Genomic DNA, 16,420 nt, shown 5'->3' with positions numbered 1-16,420 from the left:
TTCGTTCACATCCTTTCTCTTCATTTGCCTAATCTCCTTCCTAGAGTCGCCTCGCGGATTGCTACATCATAAACATTTTCATTTGATTATCCCTGTTTCACATAATATCTTCTGTCAGATACACCAATACCAGAGGTAAACTGTTTAATCATCGCCTTTATTTCATTAGATGTCATATTTTCCAGCTGCATATGCCAATTTTTATCTGGCACGGCAAGTTGCTCACTGACTTTATTTAGATGTATATTAGTCCAGGTGACCCTATTTCCACGATTATTAACATCAACGTCACCTGGTATTTCTGCTACTTCTGAACAATTGTCCTCTGCAATAGAGTGTTTAAGGAGCATGTAGTGCATGTGAAATGGTTATGACCCTGTGTATTGCAGGTAAGTATTCCGTAGATTGGTATGTTTGAAGGGTTAATTGGCAAAAACCCTGACAGCCAGTCCCATTCATGTACAACCCCATTTGCTTAACGCAGCTCGGAAGAGTAAGTAGGCAGCAGCCTCGGGATCTCTTCTTGTTTTTTGTATTTTTTGCTTGAACTTGCAGCCTCCATTAGTGGGTTTTGCCAGCGTTTACTAGTGTGTCTTGGCCCACCCTTCCTCGGTTCCCATTGGCCCTCCACCGGCCCTAGCAACCAGAACTTTCCTTTTCAAGGGATTCCCCAGGGCAGCCAGAGAAGGGCAACTCAAAATTCCCTGTTTGCCCCTATTCACCATGGGGCGCCTAAGCCAGAAATCCATCTGCAAAAACAAAGTTAAGAACCCACTTATTTTGTTCATTAAAGCTGTACTCTTTCTCGATCATAGCTACTATTCAATCTACTTCCATTAATGCTCTAAATCTGGTGCAGTGGATCAGTTTTGTGCTCTGATTGTAGCTGTATCTCAGGGACTACCTCCTTATTGTACAACCTCTGCAACTCATGTTTCTGTACACCTAGAGTCTGTACTAACTTTGAATCTAGCTGCATTTTAGGTATTGTTTTACATTCTGAATATAGCTGCATATTAGGTTTCTGTACTCTTTAGAATCTAGCTGCATTTTGGGTACCATTTCACTTTTGAATCTAGCTGTTTTTCTGTACTGTTTCACATTCTGAATCTAGCTGCCGTTTAAGGTTCTGTACTGTAGGGAAGGCATGGTAACAGTAAAACAGGCACGAGCGACCACAGTTCAATGGTATTTATTGAACTTGCACAAGGGTGTGATAATCGCCTATCTAAATCTAAATCTATATAATAATGCAAACGTACTGGAGTCTTGTCAAAAATAAAAGGGCCTATACTAAAAAACCTATTGCCAATCCTTACCACTAATTTACAAATAATGGTGGGTAATGTTCATGAAAAAGAAGGAAGGGTTCACAAACTAATATGTCAGGACGCTCTGGCCATTGGCCCACCTTCCCCACGTTTTCAGAACGGGGCAAGGCGGGTCACTCGAGCAAAGCACACACTCTGGCTTCTGCGACACAAGGAAACGGTTCAATTTTCCCAGTTCAGGACCTTCTGAGTCCAAGTCTCTCTACTTCTTGCAAGACTCTTGACGCAGAGGGCCTGCTGTACCAAAAGGAACGCGCAACGTTCTTTTCCTTTTTTCTCAGTATTCAATGTGGATGTTCACCCTGGAGCCCCTCAGCTGGGCTCAGATCCTTTTTCAAAACAAAAGTTTAATGTTGGATCCCCCTCTTTTGGGGTTAGATCAAAAACAAGGTTCAGAGTATTATTTTTCATTCAATTAGTCTCCCTCAGCCATGCTCGGACCAATTGTAGCAAACATTAAACTATCGAAGACTTTCGAATGTGCACAGGGTTTAGCTTGACCCGTTGCATGACCACTTCGATCTCAATATTTATTTCTCTCACACTCAGCATCAGTTGGATACCTAACAGAGACTTTCGAATGAGCACCCATGTGGCACCGGACCACTCTGTGTATGGTATCTTTTCTTGGCCTCCCAAAGTTCAGTTATAAAGTTCAACTATGTCCTTTGGCTTCCAATTGTATTTGCGTTGCTTATCCCAAAGGACTCACACACTGTTCTCTTTATACAATGTTGCCGCTTGCAACCTTGGTTCAAAACACAAGCTTGTTTGGAGTCTCTCTGACTCATTGGCTGTACTGTCTTTTCTGACACTGCTTTCATGTAGGAGCCAAAAACAGTACCACAGCGGTAATCGTTCCTCCCCGCGTTGGTTATCGACACAGGAGAGCCCCGGGTACCTCCAACACACTCTGCAGGTTTGATCAGCCTTAGTTCCTGGTCTTCCGTTTCTTATTTACAGGTCAAGGGTACCTCCCTCCTTGCAACCCTCTATGGTCTTGCCGTCCTTCTCCTTGTATTAAATTGCCATCTTGGAACTGCTGTTTCCTCGTGTATTTTGCCTCGCTTTCAGTATGTTTTCATGCTCCGCCTTTTATCCGTTTGGGGAAGTCTGATGGAAGTCAGGTGTGTGTAATGATCCGTAATTGCCTGACCTTGTCTGACCATAGTGTTGAGACATGTCAGGTATACGACTCTGCTGTTAGTCCATTGTCACTCACAGTCAAATGTCTGAGAAAGTGTTTGTGTCGGGAAAGGGGGGGGGTTGTGTTCCTAGGTATCCTACCTGGTAGGATGAGGAAAAGGTGTTACAAGGAAAGGGCTACCGTGTCTCACGCAATGGTGTCCCACTTCCACTCCCTGAAAATCCCTCATCCAGGTGATCCTCCCCCACTGGTCCACCCCAGGGAACTGGATCCTAAACCGGTGGCTGTGTCTTGGCAACCTTGATGACAGATCCCTGGGGACTAGCGGGTGAGACACCTTCAGGTTTCTCACAGTACTCATCTTAAATCCAACTGCATTTTAGATACTGTTTCACTTTTGAATCTAGCTGCATTTTATGTACTGTTTTACATTCTGAATCTAGATGCATATTAGGCTTCTGTACTCCTTTGAATCTAGCTGCATTTTAGGTAGCTTTCTCCTCTATTCTATCTTCCCTTCAGGAGCTCGTACTTATTGTTGAACCCACACAGTTTCCTGACCACAGGTGAGTCTTTCAGCCCAGCCCCTCTCACACACTTCACCATGGCCACTAGGTGCTCTCTACCATCAAGTCCCATTGCAGCTTTCACTCCATCATGCCACACACATCCCAGAATAGAGATGCAGACTGGCGCTTAAGAAACCAGATGCCTGGCCCTCCCTTTCTCTCAACCTCTCTCTCCATCTCCTCCTCCACCACCAATACCTGGGGATTCTGCAGTCTCAAGTCGAGCAATCTGAGGCGGGTGTTCTGGCGGAAGTACTGACCATCCGTCCGACCACAAGAACAGGAATCCCTCTGCAAAAGGATGTAGAATCCCTTGACAAGAAGGGATGGCTTAAACCGCACTCTACGCTGCCTGCCAATAAACAGCTGGAAGGCAAGTATAGGCAGGCAGAGGGGGACTCCCTCATTCTGTCGGTGCACCCTCAACCGCATTCAGCAGTTATAGCTGCGGCCTCCCTCTACTCCAAGCCACACTCTTTATCAGCTGCTCCAACATCAGCTCTCCTCGGGAAGGAGGAAAAGCTGTTGGAATCATACAGCAAAGATATCTACTCTAATGCCACACTTCATCTGCGCCAGGCCAACGCGGCTGCTATGCTGGCAGCAGTAAAACAGAAGCTGTGGAGGGAGATTGCGGACTTCCTTGCAGAGCTCCCAGTGAAAGTTAGGCGTGCTTCAAGGCTGGATTGGAGGAGGCCAAAATTGTGGCCCAAGACATCATGAAGTCTACAGTGCCTCACTTCGACACAGCAAGTAGAGCGATCTGTATCGCCGCCGATATGAGGAGGATGGCTTAACTCAAGGCTTGGCTCAAGGTGACCAAATGTAACTCTGATGTGCAGGAGCACATTTTAGATGTGCCATTTGAAGGGGGGGGGCACTTGTTCCGCTCGACTACGGACGAGGAACTTGACAAATAGAAAAATAGCGCTCAGACAGCTAAATCCTTGTCAATCCGGACAAAGTCAGCACCCAAGGCCCAGAGACACCAGCGCTCGGATAGAGCACGTACCTTTGCTGGCTTCAAGAGTTTTCAGGAGCGACGCGCCAGACAGCCGGATCGGCCTCCTAGCTAACACAGGCACAGGCAGCACAAATCCTTCCTCAAGGGGTTTTTCCAGTCGCCCTCCCAGCCACCAGCCTCAGAGGCCAAAATGTTATGACGTCATCCAGATCCACGAGTCTCCGGTGGGGGACAGGCTTGCCCTGCACTTCTGTTAATTGCAGGCAAGGTTCACTGACCCATAGATCCTCTCTGTAGTCTCCATGGGCTTCTGCCGGCCAATCCCTCTATTTCCTCTTTCCTCCCCTCCACTCCCACCGATTGGGACGACAACTCTATTAGTGTTAAATTGCTTGCTCATCACGGCTCAGGAAGTGGCAGAGGTTCCAGCTTTGCAACCAAGCATGGGCTTCTATTCCCAAATATTCGCCATTCAGAGGAAGAACCAGGCTGGCCTGCAAGTTGTTCTAGACCTTTCTTCCTTGAACCTTTCCCTACCACTTCAAAAGTTCAAGATGGTTACTCCAGCTCTTATTGTGGAAACTCTGTGGGGGGAAGACTGGATGTACTCCCTGGATCTGAAGGATGCTTGCCTATATGTCCCCATTTGGTTGGGAGCTCCATCGTTCCTTCCTGAGGTTCAGGATCATGGGCTTCCATTTTCAGTACAAGGTCCTTCCCTTTGGCCTCAACTTAGCCCCAAAGGTATTTCCAAGGTTAATGAACTCGGTAGCAGCTCTGCTCAGGGCAGAATGCAACCAACTTTATCCATACCTCGATGACCGGCTCATCCGAGCAGAGTCTCCAGAGTCAGTAGGTCACACAGCTTCAGCACTCATTCACATGCTATACGATCTGGGGTTCTCCATCAACCTCAAGAAGTCACAGTTACTCCCCACCCAGTCTTTACCTTTCCTGGGGCTGATTTGGGATACAAGGGCAGAGAGGATTTTCCCCTCAGCAGACAAGATCACAGCGATCAAGAAGGCCATGAGGCAGATCAGCGACCTCAACATGGTGGTACCAGCACCTGCTCGGAATAATGGCAGCTTGTCTCCTGGCTGTGCCACACACGAGACTCAAGATGAGGAAGATGCAGCTGCATTTCTCATCCTCTTGGAATCAGGAGACGGGCTCCCAGGCAGCTCTAGACAGCATACCACAACACCTACACCCAGACCTGGGGTGTTGGTGTGCAGAGACCAACCTGGTAGCGGGCAGACCATTCCGGCAACCCTCTCCGGAGATCACCATTACCACAGACTCATCCCTGGAGGGATAGGGGGCTAGACTGGGCAATCCAAGTTTCCATGGCACATGGTCAGGGCAGGAACAGCTGGAAGATATCAAATGGCTTGAGATGATGGCCATCTGGCTGGCTCTCAAGGGATTCCTCCCCATTATCAGCAGCAAGTCAGTCTGCATACAGACAGACAGCTCCACCTGCACCATCAACAAGCAGGGAGGTACCAGGTCCCCTCCTCTCAGCAGGCTGTCCATCGACATTTGAGAGTGGGCACTGACAAACAGCCTTTATTTGTCAGCAGGCCATCTTCTGGGGGAATCCAACTTGGAAGCGGAAAGGCTCAGCAGGCTGGGTATCGACAACTACGAGTGACAGTTGAACGAGGAGGTCCTCAGCGGGATCTCTGACAGGTGCTGTCACCCCCGGGTTGACCTCTTCGTGAACGTGAGCAACAGGAGATGCCATCAGTTTGTGTCATGACTGGGCCAAGGCAGAGGATCGCTGGGGGATGCATTGCAGACTCTGTGGAACAATATGAATGCATACTCCTTTCCCTCCACTCTGCTGATTCACATGGTCACCTGCAAGGTCAGGGAGTCATGGGGCCTTCGGCTCATCCTGATAGCCCCATGGTGGCCGGCAAGACCTTGCTTCTCGGTCGAGGGGAGAAACAGATCAGCCCCCGGTACGCCTCTGGTTGGGACAAGCCCACTTAATATCCCAGCAGGAGAGCACAGTGGTTCACCCCACTCTGCAGAAGTTAGCCCTGGCAGCTTGGTTCCTGAACAGATCACTCTGAAGCATTTGCACTTGTCACAGGACAATATGGCTATCATACAGGGGGCAAGACGCAACTCCACCAGGAGTCAATACAGGTGCAAGTGGATGAGGTTCTGTCACTGGGCCAAGACCAACAAGATTGACCCCCTGACGTGCTCACTGGACGATGTGCTGTCCTTCTCGGTGCATCTGGCCCACTCAGGTGTACATGTAGACACCTGCCGTACGTATCTGGTGACCATAGGGGCATACAAGAACTCCGCAGACAACATTTTCACCTCTGCAAACCCAGTGGTTAAAAGGCATGTGGCAGGTCTGACACGACTATATCCTCCGGTCAAACGTCCACATCTGGTATATGACCCATGGCATTGGCAGACATCAGGCTGGTCACTATCAAGACTGCCCTATTGGTTGGCCTTACATCTGCACACCAGATCAGTGAAATTCAGGCCTTGGTAGCTTCAGAGCTGTATACATTTCACCAGGACAAGGTGGTGCTCAGGACGCACTCTGCCTTTCTCCCTAAGGTCATTTCCTCCTTCCACATTAACAAGGAGATAGTACTCCCAACATTCTTTGCAGACCCAAAGGATGAGGCTCAAAAGGTATTGTGCTGTCTGGATGTCAGGCATACTCAGGATGAAGAGCTTCCGTAAATTGTTCATTACTTTTGGCGAGTCAAACCGGGCTGTCAAGCCTCCAAGGCTTCCATAGCAAGGATGATGGTGATGGCCATCAAGGAGGCGTATGAGGGGCATAACAGACCTTTACCAGCAAACATGCATGCCCACGCCATCAGAGCAAAGGCCACAGCTGTGGCTTTCCAAAGACAAGTTGCATGGCAGACGATCCGGCTACTTGGGCTTCGCCATCAGCCTTTTGCAAGCACTACTGCTGGATGCCAGCGCCAGGTCGGACGCAGCATTTGGTCAGGCAGTTTTGAAATACTTGTTTTCATCAAGGGGCAACCCTCCTCCCCAGGGCTGCATTCAGTTGTAATCGCCCATACAGTATGGAGGAAAGGTGATGGGGACATAGGAGTAATTATAAGTTACTCACCGTAGTGACTAACATACTCCTAGTCCATAGTCCCCTTTCCTCCATACATCCCTCCATCCTCCCCCGTAATAAACCTGCCCCATTAGGCAATTGTAATATTGCTGATGCATCAAATGGACTGAGGAGTGCACCAGTGGGTGGAGTCAGGGGAGCGCATGCTCCCAGGGCCACGCCCCATCTAAATTTAGAGTGGAAGACATTGGGCCTCATTATGAGTCTGGCGGTAACCGTGCCGGAAATTCCGGCAGGTTACCGCCAGACTCGTACTACCATTCCGCTTCCGTGATTGCCAGAATCACTGGGGCATTACAACTCCGGTGACCCGGTAATTCCGGAGGCGGAAATCGGCAAATCCCCATTCCTATGGAGTCCAATAGGACTCCATGGGGATGGGGACCAGGGAAACACTGGCTCCGTCTATGACAGAGCCAGTGTTGCCATGTCTGCCTGCAGGAGGGTGGTGTTAAACCCGCCAGGTCAGACCTGGCGGGAGTGACACCTGCCACCTGCAGGACTCTTAATCAGCCAGTCCGGAAAGAACGGTGGTGGCGGATTTACCACCACCATTCTTTCCGGACCGGCAGGGTCGTAATGAAGCCCATTATTTTCTGGTGAAAAGTGTTCAGTTTCCCATCCCAAGTGAGGGACGCCCATACAGAATGGAGGAAAGGCGACTATGGGGGGAGAGTAACTTATAATATATTCCCTTCAGCATCCTGAACTTCTCCCCCATTTCTCACACCCACTTCTGTTCAACCCAGGCCTTGGCACGGCCATGGACATCAACAGATCCATGCCACACTGCAATGCCTTCCAAAGTATTGCAAAAGAGCATGGTAAGGTCAACTGTCGGGGCAGAATGGATGTCTGTTATGTTGGACTGTTCTGTACCGAGAATATATTCGTTTGACAGCCTGCATGCCTACACCGTTATAATGGTAGCCTGTTTAATTGCATGTGGAGAACCCACATGGACAGTTTGACTGATTGCACCAAGAGGGTTCATGAGGTGACCATCGCAGGGCATACAGCAGCTATGCAAGGATATCCTATCTACTGCCTTGAAGTTTCTGTGGATAGACTTTCTATTACACTGAAAGGTTTCTAGGGGAATCCGGCTGTTATACAGAAGATCTGACTGACTAAACAGCTACAGCAGGCATAAGCCCCCTTTCAGAGCTTCAAGGGACGTATTCACGTACCCCTTCGGTAGACACTGGCCATAGGCACAACTACCTAACACACAGGCACTCCATGCACCAGATAACACAACGCACAACACCTCTGCCATCAGAATGCAGTGACAATCTACGACAAAAATGTGCTCTAGCTGGACACATAATTTGAGTCTCTTGCACTCGTGCTTTCTCCTGACCACTTCAGCACCCATCAACACCTAGCTCCTTACCTTGGCGAAATGCACACACGCATTCTAATCTTTCTGACAATTTTTCCATGCCTTGGACTTCAGTCCCTCGAGGTAATTCCAACCACAAAGCACATTGAGGCCATACCATTTGGATAAAGGCACTATATAAATGACAAACTATTACTATATTATCATTTGAGCACTCTCTCGTCACCAGTCTGCCTTGGATATTAGTAGTTATTTTAAGATCAGCATGCTGCCCAATTAAGCCCCTTCCAGCTCGCACACCACTGGCGCAATACTTGGCATTTGGGTCATACCCCATCTTTAGAAAGTTAGATGGGTCTGCTCTTATCAATGCAATGCTATCTGCAGCACAGCATTATACCCGTGTTACATTAACATTAGCACCTTCAACAAACTTAATAAAATCAATGGGCCTCATTACAAGTGTTGCGGTGAGGCAACAACGGCACCGGTAGTGCTACCGGCGGCGTTGTTACCTCGCCGCAAAATTATGAGTTTGCTCGCGCGTGCCGCACTGGATGCTTGGTCAGACCAGATGTCCAAAGCGGCACCCGCGAGCAGACCAGGATGCTAACACGGTCCCATCATTAACGGGACCGTTGTTAGCATCCTCCCCATTCCCATTGAGCCCTATGGGGGCTCAAATGGGAATGGGGACATACTGGGTCCGAGTCCCGAAAATGGGAATTACCGGGCCCGCAAATGTCGGAATGGCCCAGTAATTCCCATTTTTTGGTACCCGGACCCGGGTTTGGGGGTAGCCATGCCGGTAAAAATAAAATATACAAAGACACAAAAAAAAAACATGCACTTGCTAATACTTTCATGATGCTGACCAGTTTGCAATATATGCCAGCTCTGCTACTATAAAGCACATGTCTAGGATGCCTGTGCCAGAATATATTCCAGTATTACCACCATAATACACTGTAATGATGTAGCCTAGAGTATATATACCAGTATGTCACTGTAAAACCCAATGCAGCACTCACACTCATGATACCGTGTTCTGCCCCCTCACATATACATGAACACACACACGCAAACACTCACCAACACATGTGCACACACTCAGTCAAATTCTCTTGCACATACACAAGTTACAATCACAGCATGCAGGCACAAAAACACTCTGTTTTTACCCCCCTTTATTTAAACGTACCTTTTCAGTGTGGCGAGCCTGTGTCCTAGTTTCCTCTGGTCCAAAGCTTCTGCCAGTCTGCATCAGTGAGGCAGGCTGTGGATGATGCAAGGTGAGACCCTGGGGAAGTTCAAAAACATGTAAGGCCCCTATGTCATGCTCGGGGAGGTTTTCGGTAACAGCTGCTATTGAAAACTTACAAAAAGTGGATAACAATACACTTAGTGCTTTGGCAAAGCGCTGCCAGTCTCTGTTTGCCTCTAGCTCCCGCTCTAATGAAAGTAAGGCTTCCGGGGATTAGGAAAGCAAGGGGGCATGTCCCAAAGCTCCACTGACCATGCTTGGTTTGCATGAATTGTAGTTTACAATGGTGCCTGGAAACATCCTGCATTTAACGGCAATTTCTGTCCTGGAATATCACCGGGTTTACTAGGAACATGATGGAATGTCAGTGGCTGGATTGTTTTAGATGCTATAAGATAATTTGCCTCCAGGAGGCGTGGGCCACATTTGCTATTTATGCATGGAGACTACCATGGGAGATCCTCTTATTTTTTCATTGGGCGAAGTTACTGCTGCACTTAACAGCCCAAAAACTAAAAAAATGTCCAGATAAGGTGCCACAGGATTTTTACAAAGCCGAACTTCTAATTTGGTCCCCATACCTCACAAAGCTCTTCAATGCCGCCCTGGTAGCAAACCTTGTCCCGCAATTGTGGAACCAGACCGAAATTGTTCCATTACACAAAAAGGGCTATATACAAGATCCCGGTAATTACCGCCCAATATCGTTGCTGGACGCGGGTGGGAATATATTTGCCAAGGCATTATTGACCCACCTAGAGTGTTGGATGGTAAGCGATTATGGGGGTAATTCATGGAATCAAGTGCAGAAGTGGCGCACGCAGCTGGCGCATAGAGGGAGCGTGCGCCAGCTTGCGCCAGCCACGTGCGCCAAAACCCATTTTGACGCACAGTGTATTCATGGATTCGTACATCCATAACCAGCCGTGACGCAGCGACCCTGCAGCAACGGCAGATACGCCCCCAAACCCGCCCGTGCGCCAAAACCATCTGCACAAATCCCCTACATGGCGCAAAGGCCAGTGGACCAGCATTCAGCCCCCAACAACGAAAATGCGCTAAAAACGCCACTCAGCCCTCATGCGAGAACCCAATCGCGTGTAAAACTCCTTGCGCACCCCTCGGAATACGCATACCCTGCTGGCGCCAGGCCAATCGCGTGTAAAACTCCCCGCGCACCCCTCGGAATACGTGTACCCTGCTTGCGCCAGGCCAATCACGTGTAAAACTCTCTGCGCACCCATCTGAATACGCGTACCCCGCTCACGCCAGGCCAATCGAGTGTAAAACTCCCCATGCACCCTCGGAATACGCGTACCCCGCTTGCGCCAGGCTAATCGCGTGTAAAACTCCCCACGCACCCCTCAGAATACGCGTACCCCGCTCATGCCAGGCCAATCGCGTGTAAAACTCCCCACACACCCCTCGGAATACACATACCCCGCTCACGCCAGCAGAATCGCATGCAAATCTCCCTGCATACCCCTCCGAATATGCGTACCCCGCTCGTGTCAGGCAAATTCTGTGGACTGGCTGCGGGGCATGGGGAGGGTGGATGGGTTGCCTTTGGGGCATGGGGAGGGTGGATGGTCTGGCTGCGGGGCATGGTCATGGTGGATGGGCTGTCTGTGGGGCATGTCCAGGGTTGTAGGGGTCTCCCCTGTGGTGTGGTCTGCCTGCAGGGGGTGCATGTGGCTCCTCACCACACGGGTGCGCGAATAAGGGGGTACACAAGTGTGCTTTACAGCGGATTCTGCTGGCGCGAGCAGGATACGCGTATTCCGAGGGGTGCGCAGGGAGTTTTACATGCGATTGGCCTGGCGCAAGCAGGTTACGCATAGTCCAAGGGGTGCGCGGGGAGTTTTACAAGCGATTGGCCTGGCCCGAGCAGGGTAGGTGTATTACGGGTGTGCGTGAGGAGTTTCACACTCCATTTGGCAGTGTGGGGCCTCCCGGGTGTGCCCCTCCCGCCCCCCCCATGCCCCGCAGGCAGCCCATCCACCCTCCCCATGCCCTGCAGGCAGCCCATCCACTCTGACCATGCCCCACAGGCAGGCCACATGGCACCATGCACTTGGGAGCCCCAACACATGTCCCCCCCACCCCACCCCCATTGATGACAACCTGCCAGCAGGCCCCGACTCATGTCCCTCCACTCCACCCCCAGCGACGGCAACCTGCCAGCAGGTCCCAACTCATGTCCCTCCACCCCACCCCCATTGACGGGCACCTGCCAGCAGGCCCGGACTCATGTCCCTCTACCCCACCCCCATTGACAGGCACCTGCCAGCAGGCCCCGACTCATGTCCCCCCCACCCCCAGTGACGGCAACCTGCCAGCAGGCCCCGACTCATGTCCCTCCACCCCACCCCCAGTGACGGCAACCTGCCAGTAGGTCCCGACTCATGTCCCTCCACCCCACCCCCATTGACGGGCACCTGCCAGCAGGCCCCAACTCATGTCCCTCTACCCCACCCCCATTGATGGGCACCTGCCAGCAAGCCCTGACTCATGTCCCCCACAGCCCCAGTGACGGGCACCTGCCAGCAGGCCCTGACTCATGTCCCCCCAAACACCACATCATAACAATACATACCCATGGCCTTAATCCCAACCCAAATCCCACCCTCCCACCCCCAGTACAAACACCCAACGATCCACTGCACCCACTCCCCAGTAAATTATCCATGCCATGAGAGTCTGAAAAGAACCAGCATGCCCATCAACAAATGTCCTACAGAGCCACACAGTGGCAACACATGACTGAGCCAATGCTCATGGAGACATGCACGAAATAAATCATAGTAGACCACACCAATGATGAAGAATAATGAAATGATTTAAAAACAAAACCAAATGATAAAATGAAAACCACACATGCAAATGAAGAAATTATGATTGCAATATGAAAAAGAAAGTAAACTCCAAGGAAAAATAAAAATCAAAAACATGAAAAAAGAAAAATGGTCCATCCCCAAAGTCCATAGAAAGAAATCCTAAGTTGAAAAGCATAAAAAAACATTACTATACGTGAACATCTAAAAAAGAAAGTATGTACATGTCCGAAAATATTGAAAATGAAAGTCTGAAGGGTCTATTATCCAAAACAAAAGGAAACATACCAAAAACCCTATCTAAAATACAACTATATACAAAAAGTGGAGCAAAGTCCGTGGACTCCAAATCATAATAAAAACCAAATTAAACCTAAACCTAAATAACTATATACAAAGACGGCGGGCTAGACCGAAGGCTCACGTATTGATGTCCCGGGCCAAGGCATCATTGAACTCCATGTCGTTGTTCCGGAGGTGGGCCTGTTCCCTGGCCTCGAGGTCTCGCAGGGATGCAACCATGGCCTCCTCCAACTCCCTGCGAGTTGCCTCAAGACACTCAGACCGCCTCAAAGCCTGATGCATGGAGTTCTCCGCCCATACCATTGTGAGCTGTGCCCTCTCCGCCCGCCGCTACTCCGCATCTATTTGCTGGCCCAACCGCTGCCACACGGAAGACACTCCCAATCCTGGGTCCTCCTGCCCACCGGTCGATGCCTGCCCCCGGGATGTTGATGGCCCGAGCCATGATCGCTCCCACGCTGAGCCTGCTGCTGCCTCCAATGCAACTGCTTGTGGCACCAAAATGGCCTCCAGGCTGATAGAATCCTCTTGTGCCATTGTGCACGTGCCCTGTTTGATGATGCCTGCACGTCCTCCTTCTGCTGGGGTCCAATTGGTGGGGTGGCCACCCCTGCTGGACCTCCGACTCCCGACTGTGGCAGGGATGTGTCCTCCACCAGCCTGGCTGCTGGCTCAGGGGCAGCTCCACAGGGGGCCCAGGTGACACATGGGCAGGAAGATGGCACGGAGGACGAATAGCACACAGGGGTTAAGTTGAGGAGGGGGTCGCAAGAAGATCCAGCACACGGAGGAACCCAGTGCCGACGACCTGTCCTAGTAGTGCGACGCAGCCAAACAGGTATTCAAAATGACGTGCAGTGTCCTCACGAGAACCCTGCACGTCATCCCGAATACAACGTTGCCGCAACACCATATCAACTAGGAGAGGCTCAATCCGGTCACGGATTGCCATGTCCGCAGGGAGAGGAAGGGCAGCGTCTGGATGGAGGCATCCCTGCTGGTGTGGGATGATGCAGTCAAAGGATCAGGGACAGGATTACACACAGGCACCTCTGCGGTGGCCTGTGCTGCCTCCTGTCCCTGCCCCTGGACTGCACCACTAGCAACAGTGGAATCCCCCCTTCCAGGCCCCATGAGTGGGGCTTCCACAGCCTCCTACTCAACAAAACCCCCCACCAACCTGGATGACTCTGTGCCATCTTCCTCTGTAGGCCCCTGTAGGGGCTCAGCTGCCCCTTCTGCTGCCGAGGAGTCCACCTCCAACCTCTGCCTCTTGGACATTCCCTCAGCAACTGCAGCCATGGACGCGGCACCAGACTCCTCACTCCCGGAAGATATCAGTACATGAGAGGGGAGCTGGGCCTTGCATCTCCGGATGGCGGTGGGATACCTGCTGCAGTGCTCCTCAGCGCCGTCGCCACCCTCTTCATCAGTTGACGCTGCAGACAGGGAGAGACAGAACACAGGCATCAGGGCACTGTACAATGGTCTGAAACACACATGACAGTTGCACATGAGTGGCAGTGTAAAACTTCACAGATGGCATCACACTCCCCACACTCATATCATTTGAACCCACACACATGCACCAATAAACTTGTATCGTGCAACAGGCATCAGCATCCATACACACGTAACTGCATGAACAACCAAAGGTTGGCATGACGTCACAAGCAACATGGGGAGTGCCGATCACATGCACACATGCCACCAAACAGACATGCATCTGCACATCTCCAACACCTGTCACAGTGCAATCATTGGCAACTAAGTCACATCTGCCAATCAGGTACCCACATGTTCGGGTCACATGCATCCATGGCGTATCACAGTCGCACACTTGTCAAACATACACTTGCACATGTCCGCCGTGCATGTACATTAAGGTGGAACCCGCATCCATGTGTCACACCCCAACCATGGCATAGTACATACACAGAAATGCTAACATGTGTGCATCTCCACATGCTGTTGGGCATCATGCATTGGAACACATACATCATTGATGTACATCAAACATGACTGCACTCACATGCAGAATGGGCATGTCCCTGCACACACACACACATCCATACATGGGCCATGTCAGACATATGTCCAAGCTGCACACTCAGGCCACACCTAAACATGCACTGTGTGGAATGGGGTAGCCCAGACACTCACCGCTCGACTCCAGATGGGTCTGCCTCTCCAGGACCTGGTGGTGAAGCACTGGGTCGATGCGTTTCAGGACCCTCATTGTGAGGGTCCTGGATCTGAAGTCCTCCCAGTGCTTCTGGACGTGTTTCAAGTCGCGGGTGGCCACCCCCTCCGCGTTGATGGCAACCATGATGTCCGACCAGGTCCTCTTGTGTCCTTCCTTGTCGGCGCAAAGTCGTCTGAAGAGGGCATCATAATGCCTCAGGACTTGCTCCACCAGGATGCCAACTTCTCTGGCTGAGAAGCTGACAGCCCTCTGCCTCTCTGGCTGGGGGTTGCCAGTGGTCTTAGATGGTGTTTTCCCCGACATGGCAACCCCAGAGGCAGGTGTGGGCAGGCAACTGGGTCCTGGGGCTGGGCTGTGGAGCAATGGAACACCAGTCGGGAGTCTTCTGTTCCAGCAGGGGGTGGTCGCAGCAACTGGACACCTGCAGATGGCTGATGTGCAGGCACCAAATAGCAGGGCACATGGCCAGCAGGCATGCAGGCAGCAGCAGATGGCTCGTGGGAGGCGGCTCGGGGCTCTGGGAGGCAAGAAAATGGCCTTCTGGGCAGGAGCGTGGTCTTCCGTGTGTTGTCACGTGGCCAGCTTGATACAGAGTGAATCCGCATGTTAAAAATACAGCACGTCAGCATGTAATTCGAGGAAAGGGCCTTAGCGTGTAAGCACGTAAGTGATGTGACGCACACGGGCGTTTCCCTCGGCACGGGTTAAAGGTGAGCGCGGGCCAGCAGTTTGTTGTACGTGCTTTTCGTGGAGACCGTTGCATCTGTTTACTCTTCTGGATTCACATGCGTTTACTTCACAGCATTTGAAGTTCATACCACTTCTTTTGGTGGGGTGTTGCCTAGGTGCACAAGCGCGTGTGTTTTTCTTTTTCTTTTCCACGCAAGGCAGACGGTGAGTCGCGCACGCTATTTTTCCCACTGTGGCTCCCCCTGTTCGTCGCGTACCGTTTTCAAGGTCATAGTAGCCCACGTGTTCCATGCGTATGTGTTTTTTGTGTCCCTGGGTGCCACAACGTACTGCGGGAGGTTTATTCCACACATGTGGGCTACCAGGGTCGCGTGCACGTTTTTATTTAATTATTGTTTTGTATTTTTATTTTTTTTTCATTTTTTATTTTTCCTCTTTTTAAGTATGATTTTTTTTTAGGGGTGCCTGAGCGTTGCGTGACGCGTCATTTTTCCCCAGGGGTCACAGACAGCCTTGCAGGAGCACAGGGGTACCTATTCCATCCAGTGCCCTGCCTCCTTCAACCCAATTGCCCAGGACAATTGTTGAGTGCACCTCCCATCGGCTATTTACCATCTGTGCCATGGTT

The 16,420-nt window shown here is 50.8% G+C and overlaps 1 protein-coding gene across 1 annotated transcript in view; it reads right to left on the bottom strand.

Moving 5' to 3' along the window:
- The window catches only part of TUBD1 (tubulin delta 1), a 900,711-nt gene that overhangs the window by 116,694 nt on the left and 767,597 nt on the right, over window positions 1–16,420 (bottom strand). Inside the window, exon 8 of the mRNA XM_069615108.1 lies at window positions 9,697–9,795. Within this exon, the coding sequence (XP_069471209.1) occupies window positions 9,722–9,795 (74 nt within the window). The 3' untranslated portion in view covers window positions 9,697–9,721. The remainder of the gene's footprint in view (window positions 1–9,696; window positions 9,796–16,420) is intronic.

This window comes from Ambystoma mexicanum, chromosome 9, assembly GCF_040938575.1.
Source record: "Ambystoma mexicanum isolate Mex_15411 chromosome 9, UKY_AmexF1_1, whole genome shotgun sequence".
Taxonomy (NCBI): Eukaryota; Metazoa; Chordata; class Amphibia; order Caudata; family Ambystomatidae; genus Ambystoma; species Ambystoma mexicanum.
This window is presented reverse-complemented; position numbering and strand designations above follow the sequence as displayed.